The following is a 20905-nucleotide window of genomic DNA, read 5'->3' as shown; positions in this document are numbered from 1 at the left end:
GTGAACCAGCTCTTGCGCTCTGAGTCCGTCCAGCCACGCTGCTATGAGTTTCCTATTAAGTTAGCTGTTTGACCTTCAAGTGTATTATTTTCATTGTTTTCTTTTGATTACACCCAAGTCATTTTTTTCCCTGAAGGCTGGAGATTAGAAATTAAACAAGTAAAAACGAATGCTACTCTCTGGTTGTTCTGCCTCACCCTCTTGGGTTTCCTGGAATTCAGTATTTCCTAGTGCCTCAAATAATACCATGTGGACTTATAGCTGATTTTTAAAGGAAAAAAATAGAACCATGTCGTCATCTAATATAGGGTCTTTGGGAATTAACGGGGACAGCTCTGTGAATTTGCACCAGGCAGTCGGCAGCCTGCATTTCGGAAGGCTCCTAGAGTATAGACGAGGTCCCACCCACCACCCTGATCTCTAACAGTAGGTTCCTCCAGTAGGTACCGGTCTGTGAGACCCATGCTTTGTATACCACTGGGGACTGAGGAGTGGACCTCAGTTAAGGGATCCAGGTTTGCTTCCACCTCAGGCTTTGCTGTCTTTGAGTGCTAGTTTCCTGTCTCCTGCATTCTCCCATCCTGCCTTTGTCCTCAAGGACACATATATAATCTCAGGTGCAGATGCCGCCAATACATGTCCTTGAAAATTTTCATTTAATCCATGCGCGTCTCCTCTGTTCTTTCTTCAAATAATACTTGCCGCCAAATAATAGGAGGTTAGCAGGCCAACACTCACAGGTACGCTTACTGTTGCGTGCTATGATAATCTTTACAATAAGGACAGTCTTGGTTTCAACAGATGAAGAGACCGAGTCACAGAAAGGCGAAGTAACTTGCTAAGGTCACTCAGCTGGTAGACGGCAGAGCCTGGACTTGAGCCCAGGTAGCCTGGCCCTGGGAGTCAGGCTCTGTCTTGCCCAGTGATGTGGACCGGGATTTAGAGTTGACGAGATGAGCCCTGCACGCTGGGTCATGTCGTCTGGTGGCTGGAAGCAGAGGTGTGATAACCATCGGCCGGGCTTTTCCACTCTGACTGGTGGCAAGGGTGGGAAGAGCCCCACAGCAAAGCCCTCTGGGGGGACGGGAAGACTAAGGCCATCCCAGAGGGACGGATTTCTGTCCCCTTCAGTGCCCGAACTGGGGGAGCATGCTCTTTCAGAAGTGCACTGGGTCAAGTAACAGAGCCTTAGCGTCTCTCTCTGGGGAGATGTTCTGATCAATTGTCACTGCTGTCTTGGATTCAGGATTGTGTGAGTATGTGTGCATGTGAGTTCGTGTACATATGAGTGTGTGCGTGTGTGTATGTGTGACAGAAAGGCTGAGACAGAGCACTAGAGCAAATGGTCAGGGAGACTGTGGGCCTAGCTGTTGGGTGCGTGATGACAGCTGACACGGCCCATCCCCTCAAAGCCCAGGGGTGCTTGTGGAAGGAGGGTGGAGTCCGATGGCTGGTCCAGCGTGGAACCTTTGATCTTCTCTCCCATGCCGCTCCTCTCTCTGTTCTGGCCATGCCTGCCCTCTGTCCTCCCAGGAGTGGCTGTTGGGCCCCCAGATAGCACTGGAGGACTTAGCAGGAGTAAGCGGCTCTTGGCAAGCCTTCTGCTCCCCTGTCTTTTGCAGGACACTTACACCCTTTCTTACCATTTCTTCTGGCTTCGGTGGCGTCCACTCTGGCAGTGGGTGGCAGTGGTTCTTGGACATGCCAACCAACAACGTCTAGAAAGAGTTTTAGTTTAAGAAAAGACAATGCGTGAACTAAAGTGCCTTTCATTGTCCGAACTGGGAAAGACATTGTCCCCACTCCGACCAGCTCATTGGCAGTGGGTGTTGCCAGTTCAGTTGAATTTTCTCTCTCACTGCCCTGGGCTTTTGGACTCTAGGGATCAGAGGACCCTTTTCAGCCCATGGGGAGTTTAGAATTCAGTGCTAGGAGGAAACTCTTGAGGAGTGAATCGTGTAGTGACTAAATGATGTAATTAGGTGGCGGACAATTCTTGCAAAGGAAAGATCGCTCCATTTCTGAAAAGAAAGATGAGTGATTTTCTCTGAGGATTCTACTGACCTTTAATAAAAAAAGCACTGCTGAGGAGTGGACTGGTATTTCCGTCTGAGGTTTTGAGAAAGTAATAAAAGTGCTGTTTGTGGGGCGGTGGGGCGGCACGCCATGGAGGGAATGGCAGCTTCCCGGAACTAATTTGGGAGATGGAGTTGATAGCAGGCAAAAGCATGAAGGGAATTCAGACTGGTCCACTCTAGGCCCTTGGTCTTTTTGCTTAAAACCAACAAACTAATCTTCCTTTCTTGAGGTTACATGTAAACCAGAAGGATGTCCTCCACTTTCATAAGCTGCTCTTCCCAGGGTATCCTGTAAATCGATTCCCACCCTCTCCCTTCCCAAGCCCATCGTCTTCCTACACGGCCTCCTGGACTTGGCTCTGAAATGGCTGGTGGATGATGGTTAAAACCCGAAGCGCGCCTTGCTCACCATCAGCCTTTCTCCCAGGCCAGGGCATTGTCTTTATAATACGCATATTCCCGAGTTGTACAGTTGTGTTACTCACCCCGAGGGTGACAGGAGGGAATCATTAGGAGTTGGGTAATTAATGCGGTTGTGAAAGCCAGACAAATCAGAAGGCAGAACTGGGCTGTCAAATTGAACATCTGATGAAATTCAGGATTACTTTGGAGAAGTAGCTGTTGCTATAGCAACCAGTCCCCACTCTCCTTTGAAATGGAAAATAAACAGAAAACAAAAACAATTCAAGTTGGTGTCTGTGGAGAAGGCCCTTCTGTGGAAAGCAGAAGAAGATGAAGAGAGCTGGGATATTTGGGGACAGGCTGAAACAATGGGAGAACCCTCGCACTTGTCAGGGGTCAGTGCTGCGCCTGTTTTCTCTAGAAATCTTCTCAGGCCCGTTCAAGTCACCTCACCCGTCTTTCTGACCTTCTAGGCATTTAAAGTCTGTATGGTACAGGCGAGTGCTTGATTTACTTGTTAAGTTCGGGTTGTATTCAACTGGATAGCAGCTCTGGGGGACAAACACGGTGTCTTATGCTGTGTTTGCCTGCCCTTTCACACACAGCAAAACGCTCAGATAAATGCTTCAGACAGGCTGAAAAAAGAGCATTTTTAGAAAAGATCGTGATGTTGGGTCTCTATAATGAAGGAGGATCTTCAAGGAGTATCATGTAAGGAGAGTAAGTGGATGATGGAGGGAGGTGATGGGGGGCTGGGGCAAGGATGTAAGCTTTTGAGTGACACAGATTTGGGGTCAAATCCAGTGAGGATCCACCCCACAGAAATGGATGAGGATGAGAATCAAAAGCCGTAAACAAGGATGTTCTCAGCAGCACTGCCCATCGTGACCCGCACCTGGAAGCACTGCAAATGTCAGTCAGCCGTGGAGTGGATAACATTAGCAACATGGAGAGAACACAGTAGCAACGAGGGTCAACCAACGTGGAACAAGGTGGATTGTTCTTACAAATGCAGAGTTGAGCCGATGAAGCCAGACACAAAAGGCATTGTCCTGCATGATTCCATTTGTAGGAAACTTGAAATGCCATCTGATCTATGCTGTTGGCTTATAGTGATGATATTCATGATGTGTGTGTATGTGTGTGTTTGGGGAGAGGGGGAGTGATGTAGGGGGCATGGGCGTTGGCCACCTCGTTTCTTCATCTGAGTGCTGGCTCCCTCTCTCCGGAGCAGGAGTTGTCTTAATACCTGTCTCATAGGACTGTTAGTATTACGTGTGACAATCCATGGCACGCAGTCACCGCTCGATAAATGTTAACTCTTGTTATTACAACTAAGGCTTCCAGGGAAGGGGCGGTCACTGGGGAGGCTCTTGGGGAGAAGGGAGCCGTGGGCGACTTCACAGGTCCAGGGTCCTGGATGCTACCCTGTTCTTTGTTCGATGTATTTGTTGTTATGGGTGATGTGTGTTTGAGCTCCCTGAGCTCCCTGTGGGCGTTCCGGGCCGCTGTGTGGCATTGACGGCTCCCTTCTTATTATCTTTTTCTTCTCTTAATCCCTGGCACTTGCTCCTGGGCCAGACGCTCCGCCCCTTCTCAGTCTCGTGAAGACTTCCTGTAGTATCTCTTCCCACCCAAAGGGGTGCTTCATACACCTTTGTTGTTGTGCTAAGAGCCCGGACCTGCACCAGAGGGACACGGCCCCAGGGCTGTGGGCTGACTCCGGCTGAGCTGAGTTTCTATTCAGGGCTTTCATTTTCCTGGTGGGCCTGGCATGTCAAGGGCCATAGTTTTCCTTACCACTCTGCAGCCACCAGGCTTCTGGGTAAAACTGTCTGGCCAAGAGACACAGGCTTTCATTTTTCAGAAAGGAAACCCTTCCCAACTGGTGGAAAATAAGCTTTTGCTTAGTGACTAATAACATAAACACAGACAAGATTTCTGGGCTTATAAATAACCAGTGGTAAAAGTGCCCAAGGGAAGCAGCCCTTTTGGCCACAGAATGGCCAAGAGTGGTCCCGTCGCCTTGCTGATAGTGACCTGACTGCGGGCAAGGGGCCCTGCACCCAGGATGCGGAAGCCGGTCATTCTTCAGAACAGATTCCCAAGGCTTTGCTCTCATACATTATATATCCGGGGCCATTCTGGAAAAATCATAGTTGATCTCTAAGGTTCTTTCTGCGTGAAAGTCCTGTGGTTCTGCGGCAGCCACGCCATGTTTTAAAGAGCAATGCTGGTGAGGAGAGGCAAGCTCTGGGGTTTTGTTTTGCTGGAGCTGCCTAAGAGGCAGGTGAAGTAATCCTGAGAATAGCTTCCATTTATTGAGCACTGGCCGAGGCATTGTGCTGAGGACGCTGGGCCCGGGAGCTCACTGAATGCCCCGTAACTGTGCGAGGGAACCATTAGGCTCACTTGCCTGATGAGGAGACTGAGGCTCGGGGGGGTTATTGCATGTGAATTTTAGTCCAGTGGCTGAGAGCATGGGGTGTGCGTCAGAGCCCACCCTGCGTGGGGTGGGCTCAGGCCTGGCTGTGCCTCACACAGACCCCGGGCCCACGGCAGTTATTGATTAATCTCTCCACACCCAGGCTTTCTCATCAGTTGAGTGGGGATACGGGAAGGACCAAAGCCGCAGGACATAATTCACGCAGAATGCGATTAGCAGGGTGCCCGCACAGAGTACACCTTCAGAGGTGCTGCTTTTATTAGGAGGGCCTCGAGAAGCTCCAGTACGGACACCACGTGGTCTTCTGGGTGAAACCCTGGTGCTCCAAGGCTAGAACTGTTGTTTGCCTTTAGCTAATTCAGAGTTACAAGCAGAACCTCGACCACGCGACTCCGGCTGCTTCCTAGGGGAGGGGTGGGGGTGGGGTTCCAGGGTCCAGAGCCAGGCCGGCCCCTCGGATGTTTCTCTGACTGGGCTGCCCACCAGCCCCTCGTGCAGCAGTGAGGGGCCGATTGTATCACTCAGATAGCATCTCATTTATGCAGTGCCTCCCGCGCTGGCTCCTGGCTCATTCCTCTGGATTTCAGTGGGATTATCGAAATGACCAAATCAACCTGCAGGATCCTTGAGTTAAAGAAGCCAAACTGTCTAAGGATGATCAAGTAGTGTTTTCCGAACATGTTACCTCTGTTTGACTGTGGAGCACCTTTTCCCTCCAGAGTGTCTCACGGGGCATGGGGCCCATGGAATAGGTCCGGGGAACTGTCCCCCAGGCCCCTCCAAATGCAGCCAGCAGAGGGCCAAGAGTGAAAGACAGGGGATCAGAGAGGATGGGGATTTGGAGCAGGGGGTGGCTGGGGATGTGAGACAGGTGGACAGAGTCGGGATTTATTTGGGAGGGAGGAGCGGCAGGACTTAGTGATGGAAGCTGCTTGGTAATGTTTGGCGTACTCAAGTGTGGTGAACTGAACTGTGTTTGTGTCTCCCCCACGCTGAGTGAGCCAGCTGGGATGGGAAGAAGCCCATCGCCTAAGCAGCTCTTTGTTTCGTGGGAGGTGGTGACCCTCACCTTCTGACAGTCACTGAAGGGACCGCGGCTTCCACCTCCTTTGTCTTTGGCATCAGGCTTTTTGGGGTGTGAACTCCTTGTTTCTTTTCCTATAGAAGTACCTTCCTCCTCCGTTCCTCCCCCATTCTTTTTAAAATGAGAAAACCCTGTGCCCTCCCACAACCACTGTCCTTGTGGGAGCCCGGGCCATGCATCCTGAGGCAGCTTTTCCGGTTTCCAGAATTTGCTGTTAATGAAAAGTGCACACCGGGCTGAAATCCCTGGTAGGAGCTGGAGCCGCAGGGTACACCGACGCCAGCAGACGCAGAGCAGCCCATTTTATCTGGCTGCTCTCTCTCTCTTCCTCCTCCCTGTCCTCCTCCTTCCCCCCTTCATTTTATCAGAGAGGTTTGGCTGGACTTGAAGGAGCCATAAAGGAACTGAAAGGGCCTGAACTTCTAGCAGCCAGTGACAAGGTGTGGGAGCCAGGGGACCCAGGCCTGGGCACATTCCAGTTTAACTCAGTTCGTGTGTGTGTGTGTGTGTGTGTGTGTGTGTGTTTCAGTGGCAGGGCCTGGGATCCAATTATACTGATACGAACAGTAACAGCTACAGCTACAGCTACAGCTACTAGCTACACACCTAGTGTCAATAAATTCTCCCAGAAGTTCTAAGAGGTACTTGCTAATATTATGCACATTTTGCAGTTGACTAAACTGAGGCACAGAGAAGGCAAGCAACATCCCCCAAATCACACAGCAAGTAAGAGGCACCTGCAGGAATCCTACTGAGCAGTGTCTCATTCCAAAACTCCTTTGAGAGTTCACCTCTCGAAGCCCAGGCAGAGGAGCTGGATATGTAAACCAGCGAATAAAATCATGGAGTTTGAAAGTCCTGCGATGCCGGTGTCGACCAGAGCACGGTGAGAGGCAGAAGGGAAGCAGAGTTGGGCCGTGTTTGAGTTCGTTCTTGACTGACGAGCTGGCATTTCCCTGGCAGGAAAGACGGGTAGCAGTCGGAGGGAAGAGCACAGAGGTGGGAAACAGCAGTGTGTGTGTGTGTGAGAGAGAGAGAGAGAGAGAGAGAGAGAGAGAGAGGTGGTGAGAATCAGCAAACAGTCCTGCCTTGGCGGGCACAGCGGGCTACCAGGGAATGATAGAAGCTGATAGGATGGAGGGAGGTGTGCAGGGGTCCTTCAGGGAGGGCCTTGGGTAGCCTACGGTTTTTGTTCCGTTTTGTTTGTTTGTTTGGGGTGATGGATTTCAAAAACAACTCTTACCGTTTTTTGGACCATAAGACGCACCTGGATTTTAGCGGAGGAAAATAGGAAAAAAATTTGAAGCAAAAAATGTGGTAAAATATTTAATCACATAAATCACATATTATTTCACCAATGTAAATGTAAACAGAACTCAATAGCACCATTAACAACCATTACTCCTCCCAAATTTGGTGGTGGTGGTGGTGGTGGGGGGGTAGAGTGCATCTTACAGTCTAAAAAATACGGTATTTACTTTGTCTTTGCTCAAACGACATCTCAAAGGACCAAAATACGAAACATAGCGATGGAGTCCCTTTGGCTGAGGCAGTGCCAGGACCCAGAGCCTGTCCTTCGGGCCCCCGCCTGGCCCCTGGGCGTCTGCCTGGAGCTCTAGGAATGCCGAGGAGCAGGGTTTGAACATCACGCACTGCTCGAGAATATCGGGGCTGGGGAGTGAGAAGCATGTAGTGATATGTAATTGTTTACTGTAGTTGTCCAGAAGGCATCCATGAAGTTTTGAGTGCACTCATTTGTTAAACACCAACTGAGCCCTTCCAGCAACCAGCATGCTGAGTGCTGGGGATACATCAGGGAAAGAAATAGAACAGCCCTCATTTACATTCTAATGGAGGAGACAAAATAAACAAATGCATGGAACAGATGTGTAATAGGGCTTAGCAGCGTCCATGGGATTGATCCTGTAGGGACCTGGTGGGCCACACTCGGAACCTGGGGTTTTATTTGAAGTAAGATGGAAGGTTTTGAGCAAAGAGGGGATGAGATCAGCTACCCACTTTGGGTGAGAGTAGCTCGGGGTCTGGGTAGCTGGCCCATATCAAATGGTTAATTAATGGTGCTTGTGTTTGTTGTTACCCATCATCCCTTCCGTAGGGGCTCTGGTCTGGTGGGACGGGCTGATGAGAATGGTAAGGGGAGCGGGACCCTCAGAGACACGTTCCCTTAATGTGACAAAGGTGTGTCCAGTAACAGTGGTGATGATGTCAGTGTCCACCTGGCTGGAAGTCTCGCCCAACTCCTCGTGATGTTGAATGGCCCCACTTGCATCCTGGCCGGTTGCCGTTCTCCCCGCCCCACGCTCGGTGACATCTCTGCTCTCCTCCCTTGCACTCTGGGCAGTCATAAGGGAGCTTGTTGGATAAACAGGGTGTGTGTCCATTGCTGTCCCCCCCGCAGTGTTCGAGAACAAAGACAAGATTGTGATCATCATGGAGTACGCGAGCAAAGGGGAGCTGTACGACTACATCAGCGAGCGGAGACGCCTCAGCGAGAGGGAGACCAGACACTTCTTCCGGCAGATCGTCTCGGCGGTTCACTATTGTCACAAGGTACCGGCCCGGCCCGAGCTTGGCCGCAGAAGGTTTTCATGGCGTCACGTGATTTTGCTTTCACATGACAAGGGAGGGGTGTCTGTGCATTGTAGAACTTACGGAGAATTTATACGATGGAAAGGAGAAAATGACCACTGCCCATGATTCCAGAATCTAGTGACAACCCACTATTGACTTTTTATTTGTTTCTTTCCAGTCTCCCATCCTTACCATTTGTTTTTTGTTTGAACTTCGTATCTTGAATAATTTTAGATTTATAGCAGTTTCCCAGACAGTAAAGAGAGTTCTCACGTACCACTCACTTGGCTGACGCTGTGATCCCGTCTCAGCGTAGTAAGTTGCTAGAGTATGAGTGTATCAACACTCATATGTTGCCATTAACAAAACTCCATATTTCACTGGGATTTCACCAGTTTTCCACCAATGGCCTCTCTCTGTTCCAGGAGCAACACATTGCATGCTTTTTACATAGTTTGTGTCCTGCTTTTTAACTTAGTATATAATATACACATTTTCCTATGTTACTAAAAATTCTCTGCAATTATTGTGATGGTTAGGCCTTCAAGCTGGTTCCAACTTCTGGTAACCTTTTCCTCTCATTTGAATAATTTACTTAAGAGAAATTCTAGAAGTGCCGTTACTGGGTCATAGGTTCCGAACCTTTCATGCTCTTGGTACCATTTGTTGTACTGATCACGCCCACAGGGGTTACCCAGTGGAGCCTTGGTTCTCGAACTTAATTCATTCTGGAAAACCGTTCAAAAAGCGATTTGTTTGAAAACCAAATCTCCTCTGTTTGTCGATTGAGAGACACAGGGCTGATCACACAGGTGTCAGCTTGAGACGGTTGTCAGGTAGAGACTCGAGACCTGAGATTTTGTTTGGCAACCGAGACCTTTCTTCTGTGAACCACTTGGTCGAGGACCAAAGTGTTTGGGAGCCCAAGAAGGTCGAGAACTGAGGTTTGGTTGTATGTGCTCAGGTACATTCTATTGCCGGACACCTAATGGGAGGCGCTGGTAAACGGCCGAGTGCAACCATGCATGGCCTCTGGAGAAGGAGATGAAGTACCAGGTCATTCCAAGCCACAGTTCAGCCATTAATGCCACTAATCTTCTTGTTGATACTTCCCGCCAGAACTGTCATACCTCGAACACTCGCTTTGAGTGCAACAGTGATGGAATCCAGCACAGCACCTAAAACACAGTCAGGGGCCTCATACAAATGGCTGCGTTCTGGGGTCTTCAGTGTGTCAAGCGTTCTGGTGAATTGCCAGTGGCTCTGGAAGTAACTAGAAAATGATTATTCGGGTCTAAAACCCGTAACCCATGTGATCGCTATTTGACTCCTTGCTGACTCAAGCCCGTGATGATACAGATCATACAACATTTTGTATGTTATCATCAGGCGCCATCAGGAATTATTACAGACCGCATTTTTATTATTTGATGTGTCTGAATACTTGGGTTCCTGGTGTATGGGACTTTATTAGACTCATCCCATCTTATTGTGAAAAACCAGGAATGCAACAGTATAAATGAACTACCCCCAACATTTGAGCAGAATCAGGTGCCTTGTATTTTGCTCCAGGAGCCTGGGTCTGCACACTTCTGAATTCAAAACACATCCTCGGAGGTTTGGGTTAGAGAAAGAGTCGCAGAAATGCATGTTTTTTCCGTCTCTCCTGACAGTCAGTGCTTTTGGCGATGTCAGGAACTGTCAAATGGAAAGGGAAAGAATAAAGAACTGACTGTAAACAGGCAGATTCTGAACTCAGGAAATCTTAACTGAAAGATAAAGAATTTCTAGCCAGTTCATTTGCTTAAAAGAGCAGCTTTGACTGTAAATGTCCTTTGTGCTGAATGATGTTAAAAACGTTCTCCCTGCCATTTATCTGCCCGGCCCCCAAATAGTTCTTTCAGCTCCACCCCTCTTCCCATGCTCACCCGCCCCCCTACAAGACCATTAGGGTCTCAAAGAGAACTAAGCACACCAGTTGTTACTGCTGTGTAAGCCAACAGCCTACTGGCTGACGACTCCTTTTCTCCTTTCAGCTGGCTGGCTGCTTGTCACTGCAGCTCAGCTGCCTGCCTTGCCAGAGTTCGCCTGAATGGAAAAGTCACCCAGTATGGCAGCGACCTGTTTTGGTCAACCTGGTGGCTACGGTCTCACCAGCCTCACTTACCTTCACCGGTCTCACCAGCCTCACTTACCTTCACCCTTCACCTACGTTGAGAGATGCTGAGCAGACGGGGACTTTTAAAATCTTCCTGCCTGGCTGCTTAGGAAATACCCATGAGAGCACCTTCGTTATCCTCAGAACAGATCTGGATTGGCTTCATGGGTCAGAATAGATTGAGTCAGGCTTCTTTCCAGCATTGAGGAGGCAGGCAGGCAGGCAGACAGACAGACAGACAGACAAGCAAGGGCTGTGGACCCTGCGTTCTGAGTCTCCAGCAGCGAAATCTGCGTCTCCCTGGGAATCCCATCACAGACAGACACTGTGCCACCGCCTGGGACTATATTGCTTTCACACAGTGGAATGACATTCCGACAAAGGATACCCCTGCTGTTTTACAGGCTCTGGGGGAGAATGGATTCCAGTCATTTTTCCCTTAACCACACAGCGAGTGACTAATGTTCTTCTGTCCCTGGTCCCTGGCAGGAGCTTCACAACAGGGAGAGCAGCCCTGAAGGATGGAGGCAGAGACCACCGGGCTGGGGCATTTGTTTCGTCTGTCTGATGCCTCCCAGGGCTCTGCCTCCGCCTTCCTCCTCCTCGTCTCTCTCGTCCCATCCGCTTCCATTCAGTCCCCTGCCTGTCTTCTCATTTCAGAACGGTGTGGTCCACCGGGACTTGAAGCTGGAAAATATACTGCTTGATGACAACTGCAATATTAAGGTAAACCTCTCGCCCCAGTGGGGGATATGCAGGGCCTGGGGCGGCATCGGTAGGGCTGGTGCTGCTCCAGATACAGCCTAGAAATAAGGCGGCTGTTTCTCTACCCTCCTAGCAGGAGGGTAGGGAGGTCTCTGGGCTCGAGTCCTCAGTTCCAACAATTAAATTCAGTGAGCAGTTCCTCGTGTTTAACCACATGCCATTCTTCTTCATGCCGGCATAATCAGGCGACTGAAATACAGTCCTTGTCCTCAGCAAGTTCACGGTCTATAACTGTCACCATAAAAGTAACGCTTGAAACAATAACACTTTGCATAGGTATTTCAAATCATATTTGTCTGATAGGGTTTCAATTTGATCTTTACAAGAACCCCACGAGACAGGTCCTCTTATTTACGTCATTTCACGGGCAGGGAAACAGTGGCACAGAGAAGTTAAAGTAACTTACCCAAGGTAACACAGTGGTAGGTGGTGGAGCTGGGGTTTGAACCCATGTCTGTCTGACTCATGAACTCAAGTCTGAACGGCTATGCTTGATGTGTCAGCAGGGTCCCAAGTTATCTTAGAGCTGGGACTCTTTCCCCGCCACTTTCTGTCACTCCCACCCCATGTGTCCTACTTCTTCCTCCCAACCCCCCCCATCCCCGGAACCTGCCGTGGGACTGGGAGGCTGATAGAGGTGACGGCAGTGTTCGCTGTTGGGGAAGAGCACCCCGTCACGTGACGAAGTTTACTTTTGTGGAGAGTATTATTGCTGGCTGCTGCGGGGCTGGAGAAAGCTCTCCTGGCCGGTAGGGTTCAAGGGCCTCCCGCAGAGCACTCCGAATGTCCTTTTGATCACATCTGCAAAATAAGCAAATATGGTTTCAAGATAAATGGAGCTCGCTGCACGGGTTTCATTATGAAATGGCCTTAGGACTCCCGGCACCAGGGGGATCCATCTAATTAGCTGCTGGTGACGTTAGTGCCTCATCCCTGGTCCCCAGATAAAGCCTGGGAATGACCTTGCATCATCCTCTTTTGCTGTTCTTATTGCTGCTGCTCCGAGTTGAGGGGTGCGTTGGGGGGAAACTGTCCCCTTGATTGGAAGGAAATGTGCTGCTTTGGCATTTGGATTTTAGATCGTGGTGACATCCCTAGTCACCATCATCCTTTGAGAGGCCCCTGGAAGCCATGTCTGGTGACGTCTTGTTCTTGCAAGTGGTTGACCGTGGTCATCTATTTCTTTTTTTTTTAAAGATTTTATTTATTTATCTTTAGAGAGGAAGAGAAAGAGAGAAGGAGAGAAATATCAATGTATGGTTGCCTCTCGTGAGTCCCCTGCTGGGAACTGGCCTGCAACCCAGGCATGTGCCTTGACTGGGAATCGAACAGCAATCGTGTGGTTTGCAGGCCCGTGCTCAATCCACTGAGCTACACCAGCCAGGGCCGTGGTCATCTATTTCTGTGTAGCCCTTAGAGTAAAGAGGGGACAGTTGGTCAAAGCAGTTTCCTCTAGGAACAGGAAGTGAAATCTCAGGGTTCCTCTAATTCTGGCAAAGTGGCTGGGATGTTCGAGAAGGAGACTAGATGTAGACTTAGAAAATTCTACCCTTGACATTGGGAAATCCACCTCACCCCGTTTCCTCGACTATGAAGTGGGCTGACAGCAATGCCCACAGGCTTGTTTTGAGGAGTAAATCAGATGCTGTGTGGTTAGTTTATAAACTGCTGAGCGTTGTGCAGTGAGTCAAGGTGAAGAGCAGTGACTTTGACATTGCATAGCCTGGGTGCGAATTGCAGCCCTGTTTGTTACTAATTTTGGATAAACAAATTGCTTGTCTGAGCCTGTTTCCTCATTTGTCTGTAGAGATGCTAGCCCCCTTCTCTCATGATGGCTGTCGATTTGTTCATTTTTCCAAGGAGTAGTATCTCCTGAGCAGTCCCTGTGTGCCATACCCTGTGTCTAGTCCCGGCGAGTCAATGACAAATCGAAGGAATTTAGACACTATGTGGTCACAGCACTTAGCACTTAACTCGTATTGTCCAAAGAACCTGCTTAAATTGCTGGCCACTGGAGAGGAAATTGAAGGTACCTGGTGGTCAGGCTGTGGCTAGAGAATTGGGTTCTGGTTTGAGGGGCACATTCTAAGGGCTTGTGTCATCCACCCTGGTGACTTTGCCTGCAGATTCTTCCCTCCACCTGCCCCCAGAGCTCTCAGCGCTAAATGTAGCCTTTACAAGGCCTGGAATGTGAGCCTGTCGCTTGGGGATTGGTTTCTGTAGTAGTGTGACCTCTTGCTCCCATGATGTAGTTCCAGAAATGATAAGGCACATAGCTTCCTAGGGAGTCATAGAATTGCCCAGTGGAGAAGAATGGTTACAATTCTGAAGCGATTGTGCTGGGAACAATAGGCAGGAGCCCAGGAGAATGGCTCGCTGGCATAAGCAATAGAGCCACGATGTTGGGGCACCTGCCGGCCCCCGAGACCAAGTCCTTCCATTCAGGATCCATGTCTATTTGGTAGGGAAATAGCAGACAAATAGCTCATTACAGAAGTTAAGGTTTTGGTCATATCTTTAGGATTCTTAATCCTGAAGATTTTCTAACTTTTGGCATTTATCAAGGAAAAACACACATGCACATCCCAAACGGAAACCAGCCCTCCTTTCTCTGACACTGGTCCTTCCGTCTGCTTATTCAAAGAACGCTGCTAGGGTTTGAGAGTCCTACAGCTTGAAGGGACCTCCAGGGTCACTTCCCAGCCCCTCGTTTTCACCCAGAAAGTCTAAGTGATGTGCCTAGGATCACACACGGTGAATCAGTCTCGAGACTCCGTTATTGTGTCTTTGTCTCCCTGGTGGAGTGTGGCACGGTGCTCATCACACAGTAGGTGCTCTCGAGGCTGTGTGATTGGGAGGGAAGGGATGACAGCTGGGATTAGAATTCAAACATTTGACTTCCAGACAAATTCTCTTTTTCATCGTCTCACACCCACTTCCAAAGTTTTTAGAAATGTGTTTCAGCTGGCGTTGATTTTGTCTTCCGGCTGGATGTGCTCAGCTCTTCCTGAGTCAGCATTTCGCTGAAAGGGCACTTGGGACAAAGGCAGGCAGGCACAGACACAGGGCCTCGGGCTGGCCCCCAGGTTGGAGAGAACCCGTGACATCAGTGCCTGGACCGGGGGACCATTGACACTGATGGCCTATTACCAACCAATGGCATGGGAACAGTGAGGTGCCTCTCGGAGCCCCCTATTGTGTCTTTAAGTGTGGGTGCATCCTCTGTATCCCAAGGGTGTGGGGCTTTGGTCCAGGAACCCTTTGAAAATGCTACTGGTTTAAACTTGTGACAGGTCCCCGCAGTGTGGTGTGAGCCATGCAGCTGTTTCTCTCCCCTTCCCTGCCTGATGTTGATTTGCAAAGAGCACGTCTGGCACTAGGAATTACTTATCTGGCCGCTGCAAGGGGGTGTGGCTTCTAAAAATATTCACACAGTCAGTCAGCAGAAAGAATGAGAGCAATGTGCTTCCTTGGGTCGCATTCCGTACTCGGCGGAGAAGCATGTCTACCAAAATAGACGCCCAGTGTAGCACTAATTTGCAATCAATAAAAACGGGCCAGATTCACATCCCATTCTCTGGGAGAATGGAATGCCGACAATTCCCATAGGAGGCTCCTGTAAAAATGCCATACAATGAGAAGAGGTCCAGGCACTGGGGTCAGCTGACCTCCTCAAAGAGGGCCGGGAGTTCGGAGAGCTCCCGGGACTCAGGATAGAGGGCCACAGGGGAGGGGGGAATGGCCCGTTGCCCCCGGTGACAATGGAAACTCAGCTGCTGTGGATGAGAAAAGAAGCTATGAATGGCTAGGGCGCAGGCGAGATAGAAGCCTCTGAAGCTTAACAAGACCAAGTGAGACGGCCTAAGAGAGGCGCCTCTGGGCTTGGAGTGTACAGACGTGAGAACGTGCATTCATGTGTGACCTAATCCATTCATTTGTTCGTCTGTTCATTTGTGCGCGTGTATACATAGATACCCATGCGTGCTTGCATTCACTCATCCATTCCTGCACTTATTCACTCAGCAAATCGAGTCTCTACTCTAGACAATATTTATTCAACCACAAATATTTGCTAAGTTCCTACTGGGTACCCAGCCTTGTGCTGGATGCGGGGAATTTAATAGTGAACCCGATAGCCAGGTCCCTGTCTCCCTGCAACTCAGAATCTAGCGCTTGTTACACCCTCAGCCATCAGGGGTCATGAGAGGGATACAGAGGTGAATGAGGGTGATAAGGTACCTGCCCTAACAGACTTAGAATTTCAGTTCAGGACATAAGCAATAAACAAAGAAATACATAACGTAACTGTCTGGCAGTGAAGGCAGTCCATGCAGGATTCCGTTAGAGAACAGGAGGCACTATTTACCCAGGGTGCTCAGAGCAGGCCTGTCCCATGGGACTGGAACGCCTCACGTCCTCCATGCTTTCTCTGGAGTTTTTGGCCTTTGTACGCATGGCTCCCTTTGCCTAGAATGCTCTTCCCACTGCTGTTTGGCTGTCTGTCCTTTGAGTTTCAGCTTGAATGTGTCTTCTTCCAGGAAGCTTTCTCTGATCTTTGTCCCTTGGCAGAGACAGATGGCCCTGCTGTGTGCCTCATGGTGCCTTGCGTAGTGTGCTGCGGAAGTCTGAGCAGGAGTGGCGGGCCTGTTAAGCTGGATGGGCCAGAGAGCCTTTGCTGAGGAAGTGTTGATGGAACTGGGATTCGAAGGATAGGTAGGAGTTCAACAGAAAGGAGTGCGATGGTCTTTTAAGGGGAGGGGACAGCAAGCACGGGAACAGGGCAAGGAGGCCAGAAACGAAAGAAAGCTTTACTGAGCCTTTGCTAGAAGCCCAGAGCCAGACCTCCCCCGTGCCTGCTTCCACTGGATTCTTAGACTGTCGGATTCCTCCCACCTTGCGCATGAGGAGGTCCCTGCATCTACTGAGTGATGGGGGTGGCTGCACAGCTAAGGCTGTTCCACCCCATCGACCAGGCATCTGACAAATTCTGCCCTTTACTGCTCCCACCCAGATTTGCCCTGATTCCAAGAAAGCGTCACATGAGGACACTTTTTGGTCCTTGCTTCAGTTGGCCTCACCTTGTCTGTAGTGGCTTGTGTCCAGCTGTCCCTGGGAGAGACTCTCCAAGCACAGGGATGCTGGGGTCGCATGGTGTATTGAGCTGGGGCCGGTTGCTCCTTAGCATCCCAATAGGCTGCTTCTCGTAGCTGCCCTGAGTTAAGAGCTTCCCTAGATTGCCTGGAGTCGGTCATTTCCAGTTTCCCTCGAGAGATGGTGTGAGCTTAGATCTTCAGAAGATGAAAGCCGACCCCATTCCCTTCTGCTCACTGTTCCACTCGCTACCTTCACTTCCTGACTCGTCAGGAGTGAAGCTGTCATGGGTAAAGTCACAGCCATTAATTCCAAGGCCGGAAAGGAGCTGTGGAGTGTGTCTTCCTCTGTGGGGTCACTGTCTTCCTGAAGAATTCTGCAGAACGCTGTTTCCTCCTCGGCCACCTGAGAGCAATAACTCTCCTTGATGGGAGCTTTACAGCCAGGACGGCTCTTCCTCCACGTCTCCGGCCACGCATGTCTCCATGCTGGGCCTCAGTTTCCCCAGGCGCAAAATGGGGATAATGATGGTACCCTCCTAACAGGGTTGTTGTGAGGATTTAATACATTAGTATATGTAGTGCCCACAGAACGGCGCCTGGCCTGTAGCGATGCTGCTGTTGTCATTATTTTTTGTTGTTATCATGATCTCATTTCATCTGATTTTGGTTTCACCACGTCATGTGGTTGCTTCTATTGCACTGCATTTTCCAGCGAAGGAAACCAAGACTCAGAGGCGGTAAAGTTGTAATTGCTGACATTTACTGGAGGCCGTGTGAGGCCTCCATCCATCATTCATTTGATTATACATCAGCCCCGCAAAGTAGGTTACATTATTATCATTCCCTATCATATGGATGAAAAAAACCCAGGTTCAGAGTGACTAATGTTTGACAGATGCCCTGAGGATCTCGTTAAAATGCAACCTGACTCAGTAGGCCTGGCATGGGCGGGGCCTGCAATGTTGTTGCTGACCCGCTCCCAGCCCCTGCCCTTGCTGCTGGTCCTCGGAGTTCAGTGGCAGAGGGAGGGGTTGACTAATGGGCCTAAAGTTAGAGCTGGGAAGAGTTGAGGCTGAGATTTGAATGCAGACCCTCATGCGGTGCAGCCTCTCATGCTTATTTCAGAAGTGGATCGTGACAGTTTCTTCAGGTCTTTGGTGGGCAGTGGCCTAGTGCTCTCAGTTCTAACTGTGTCTTGCCCAGCAAAAAATGTTAAGTATTATCGTATCAGCACTATCATAACAGCTGTGATTTTGGAGTCGGCTGGAACTAGGATTACTTCAGGGCTTCACGTGAGTGTTCTCTGATCCTTACAACACTTTTAATGTGATGGAGTCTATTATTTATTGTTCCCACTTTGCAGATAAGGAAATGGAGTAACTTGGCAGGTCCCACCAACCACCTAGGGGTTCTCAGCCCAGGGCTAGCCCCAGGCCCTCCTGGCTCCTAAACCTCTGATCTGTTCAGTCTGCTGCATTTCCTCTTAGACATTGCACTTGACCGTCAGGCCATCGCTTATCTTGTCATGACCATCAGCAGCCTTTCCCAGGAGTTAATCATCAGCAAGCTGATACTTTTTTATTGGGTGAGCTCACAGCCACTATTTGTGTGACTTGGGGTTAATCCATTTTTTAAATGGTAAAATATACGTGCCATAAAGTTTGCCACTCTTTGCCGTGTGGTTCAGTGGCATTAGGTACACTCGCACGTTTGTGCCTTCCCCAACTGAAACTCCGTACTGCCCATTCAGAACAATTCCCCACGCCTTTCTCCACCCCCAGCCCCTGGACACCATCATTTTACTGGGACTCGATGACTTTGTGTACCCCATGTAGATGGAATTATATCATTATCGTGCTGTGCCCGGCTTCTTTCCCCCAGCACAGTGTCTTCAAGTTTCAGCCACGTCGTAGTCAGGTTAATGCTTTCGAAATGTGAATCATCTTTTCCTAGTTTATCTTTTTCACGCTCGTTTTCACCAGCAGGGCACACTTCTAGAAAGGCTCAGTGACGACAAAAACTCCGCAAGTTAAGGGCGCGAGTGTTGACTTCCTCGCGTCTTTTTCAGAGTCCAGGCTGCAAGAACGCAGTGTGGGGACAGAGCGGAACGGTCCGTCACCAGGCACACACAAACACACACAGTGCAAAGTAGCTACCTTTCCCCTCAGGGGACCAGTGTGTCAGCAAAATACCACTGTAAAGGCGAAGCTCAGCTTCCTCCCTGGTGGAGAGGCCCTCTCTTACCCAGCTGATGTTCTGTTCCAGAGAAAGCACGCGGGTCCGGAGGAACCTGGTGCTCGTCCGTGGTTCTGTCTCTGCGACGTTCAGCAGCACATTTACGTCCTCTGACCTCCACGTGCTTTCCTTGCAGGCAAGGGGTAGGATCAGCTCATCTATTAGGGCTCTTTCAGGCTGAAACCCTTGAGGGGATTTGGTTATTTTTGTTTTATGTTTAAAGCCATTATTCCCCATGCTTTAGCTTTCCCAGATTCCCCAAATGTCTTTCTTTTGCTCTCTTCTTCGATTCTGCTTGTTCCTAGTATCTCCTGTGTTATTCTACTTAACATTTTCAGTTCAGTTCACTTCTTAAAATCGTATTTATTTGAAATAGAAGCCTCATATAGTTCCCTTAAATGGAAAACCAGTGTTGTTATGAGTATTATGAAATTACTAAAGTTACCCCTATGGGTTTAAAGGGGGGAAGCAGACATTTCTTGAGCTTCAGCCCTGGGCCCGTTACTGTTCTGAGCGTTTCACATACATCCCGCTGTTTCATTTTCACCATGACCCTGAGGGGTAGAGACTATTGCTACCTCCACTTCACAGATGGGGGCACCAGGGCTTTGAGAAGTTTCATAACCAGTGGCTACTTCGTATAACCTCCACATGGCATGAACCTGTAGAGCTGTAGCCCAGGTTGAACTGGCTTGAGGTTTGAGAACTATTTACGTGTAGGGGTTGATTAATATGGCTTTTCTGTTGAAGTTCTTGGCAGTGATCTCTATTTCTATTAATCTTCTGTCAGAGGCCCTGACAGTTTTACTGGGAGAGGCTGATAAGCATCAGTCTGCGAGGGTGGGACTGGGTACAACGTAAACACGCTTCTGAGAAGGGCTACAAAGGAAGCCAGGATGCCCAGACTCGGAGAGCTCCCGGCATGAGCGTGTACGTGCAGGGGCTTACTTGTGGAGCTGGTGGGTGCCCTGCACGCACACGGGTGTGTACTTGGAAGCTCACAGGTGCCCCAGGTGCCGCAGACATTGCAGGGTGGGGAGGGGACGTATTTTCCGCAGGATGTGCAGGGTGCTGGCGCGGGCCCTGCCTCAGTGGCAGTTGGCGAGGACGAAGCCTGCGACTTCTGGGTTTGTCCCAGGGCGGCAGCCATTTCATTCCTCTTCTGATTGACAGGGCACATTTCATAGAGTTTCCAGCCAACCGTCTGCAAGCAAACCAGGCAGGGGCCTTGGTAAGAAGGTGGAGTTCAGGGCAATTAAATGCAGTCTGAACTCCGAGAATGTGATTTCTGAGGGGGGTTTTTCCCCAGCTACAGTCAGTGACATTCCATTCATTCAAGGCTGACTTTTACAAAATAGGCTTATTCTGGGGGTTTTGCTCAAAACAGAGCCCCAGCGCATCTGCGGTCAGTCGGGCTGGGCTGCTCTCTGGGCAGTGAACCACTCAGCCCGTTTATAACCCCACATGGAAATCAGCCTGGGGACCAGCAGCGGCCCCGCAGTGGCTCAGCTCGCAGGGCTGCAGCGACAGGCTTGGAGCGGAGTGAAATTTGCTGTCACCCCAGGGGGCAAGTGGCTCGGTGGTTGGTGACTTTAGAGACACAGGGGTTTACATTGCCACTTACTAGTTAGCTTGCCTGGGTTGAAAACCACCTCACCTCCCGAAACCTCAGTTTCCTCATCTGTTAAATGGGTTTTTAAAAACATGTGGTCAAATACCCATGGCATAAAATTTACCATTTTCATTTGAACACTTTTTAGGTGAACAGCTCGGTGGCAGGAAGTATATTCTCACTGCTATATAAGTGGGGTTATGGATAGGATTGGATTAGAGGGTGTAAAGTGCTTAGAACAGCTCTTGGTACTTGGAGGGTGTTCAGTAAGTGCTAACCAAGGTCATTATTTCGTATTATCTACTAATTATCTTGTGGAAAATATAATGCCTATTCTAGTGACAGGCATTTCTTAGGTGAGGGCAGGCGCTAAGCATTTGGTGATGCAAAGATGAGGGGAAGATGTGGAATCTGCCACCTGCCTCAGGGGACTCGCAGTC

The 20905-nt window shown here is 49.7% G+C and overlaps 1 protein-coding gene across 1 annotated transcript in view; it reads left to right on the top strand.

Annotated features, from left to right (window-relative positions):
• Positions 1-20905, top strand: part of NUAK1 (NUAK family kinase 1) — a 72707-nt gene that overhangs the window by 41473 nt on the left and 10329 nt on the right. The window contains exons 3-4 of the mRNA XM_037067836.1: positions 8430-8581; positions 11421-11486. Of these exons, the coding sequence (XP_036923731.1) occupies positions 8430-8581; positions 11421-11486 (218 nt within the window). The remainder of the gene's footprint in view (positions 1-8429; positions 8582-11420; positions 11487-20905) is intronic.

The sequence above is a fragment of the Sturnira hondurensis genome, unplaced genomic scaffold, assembly GCF_014824575.4.
Source record: "Sturnira hondurensis isolate 20B ecotype Veracruz unplaced genomic scaffold, ASM1482457v3 Scaffold0017436, whole genome shotgun sequence".
In the NCBI taxonomy this organism is placed as follows: Eukaryota; Metazoa; Chordata; class Mammalia; order Chiroptera; family Phyllostomidae; genus Sturnira; species Sturnira hondurensis.
This window is presented reverse-complemented; position numbering and strand designations above follow the sequence as displayed.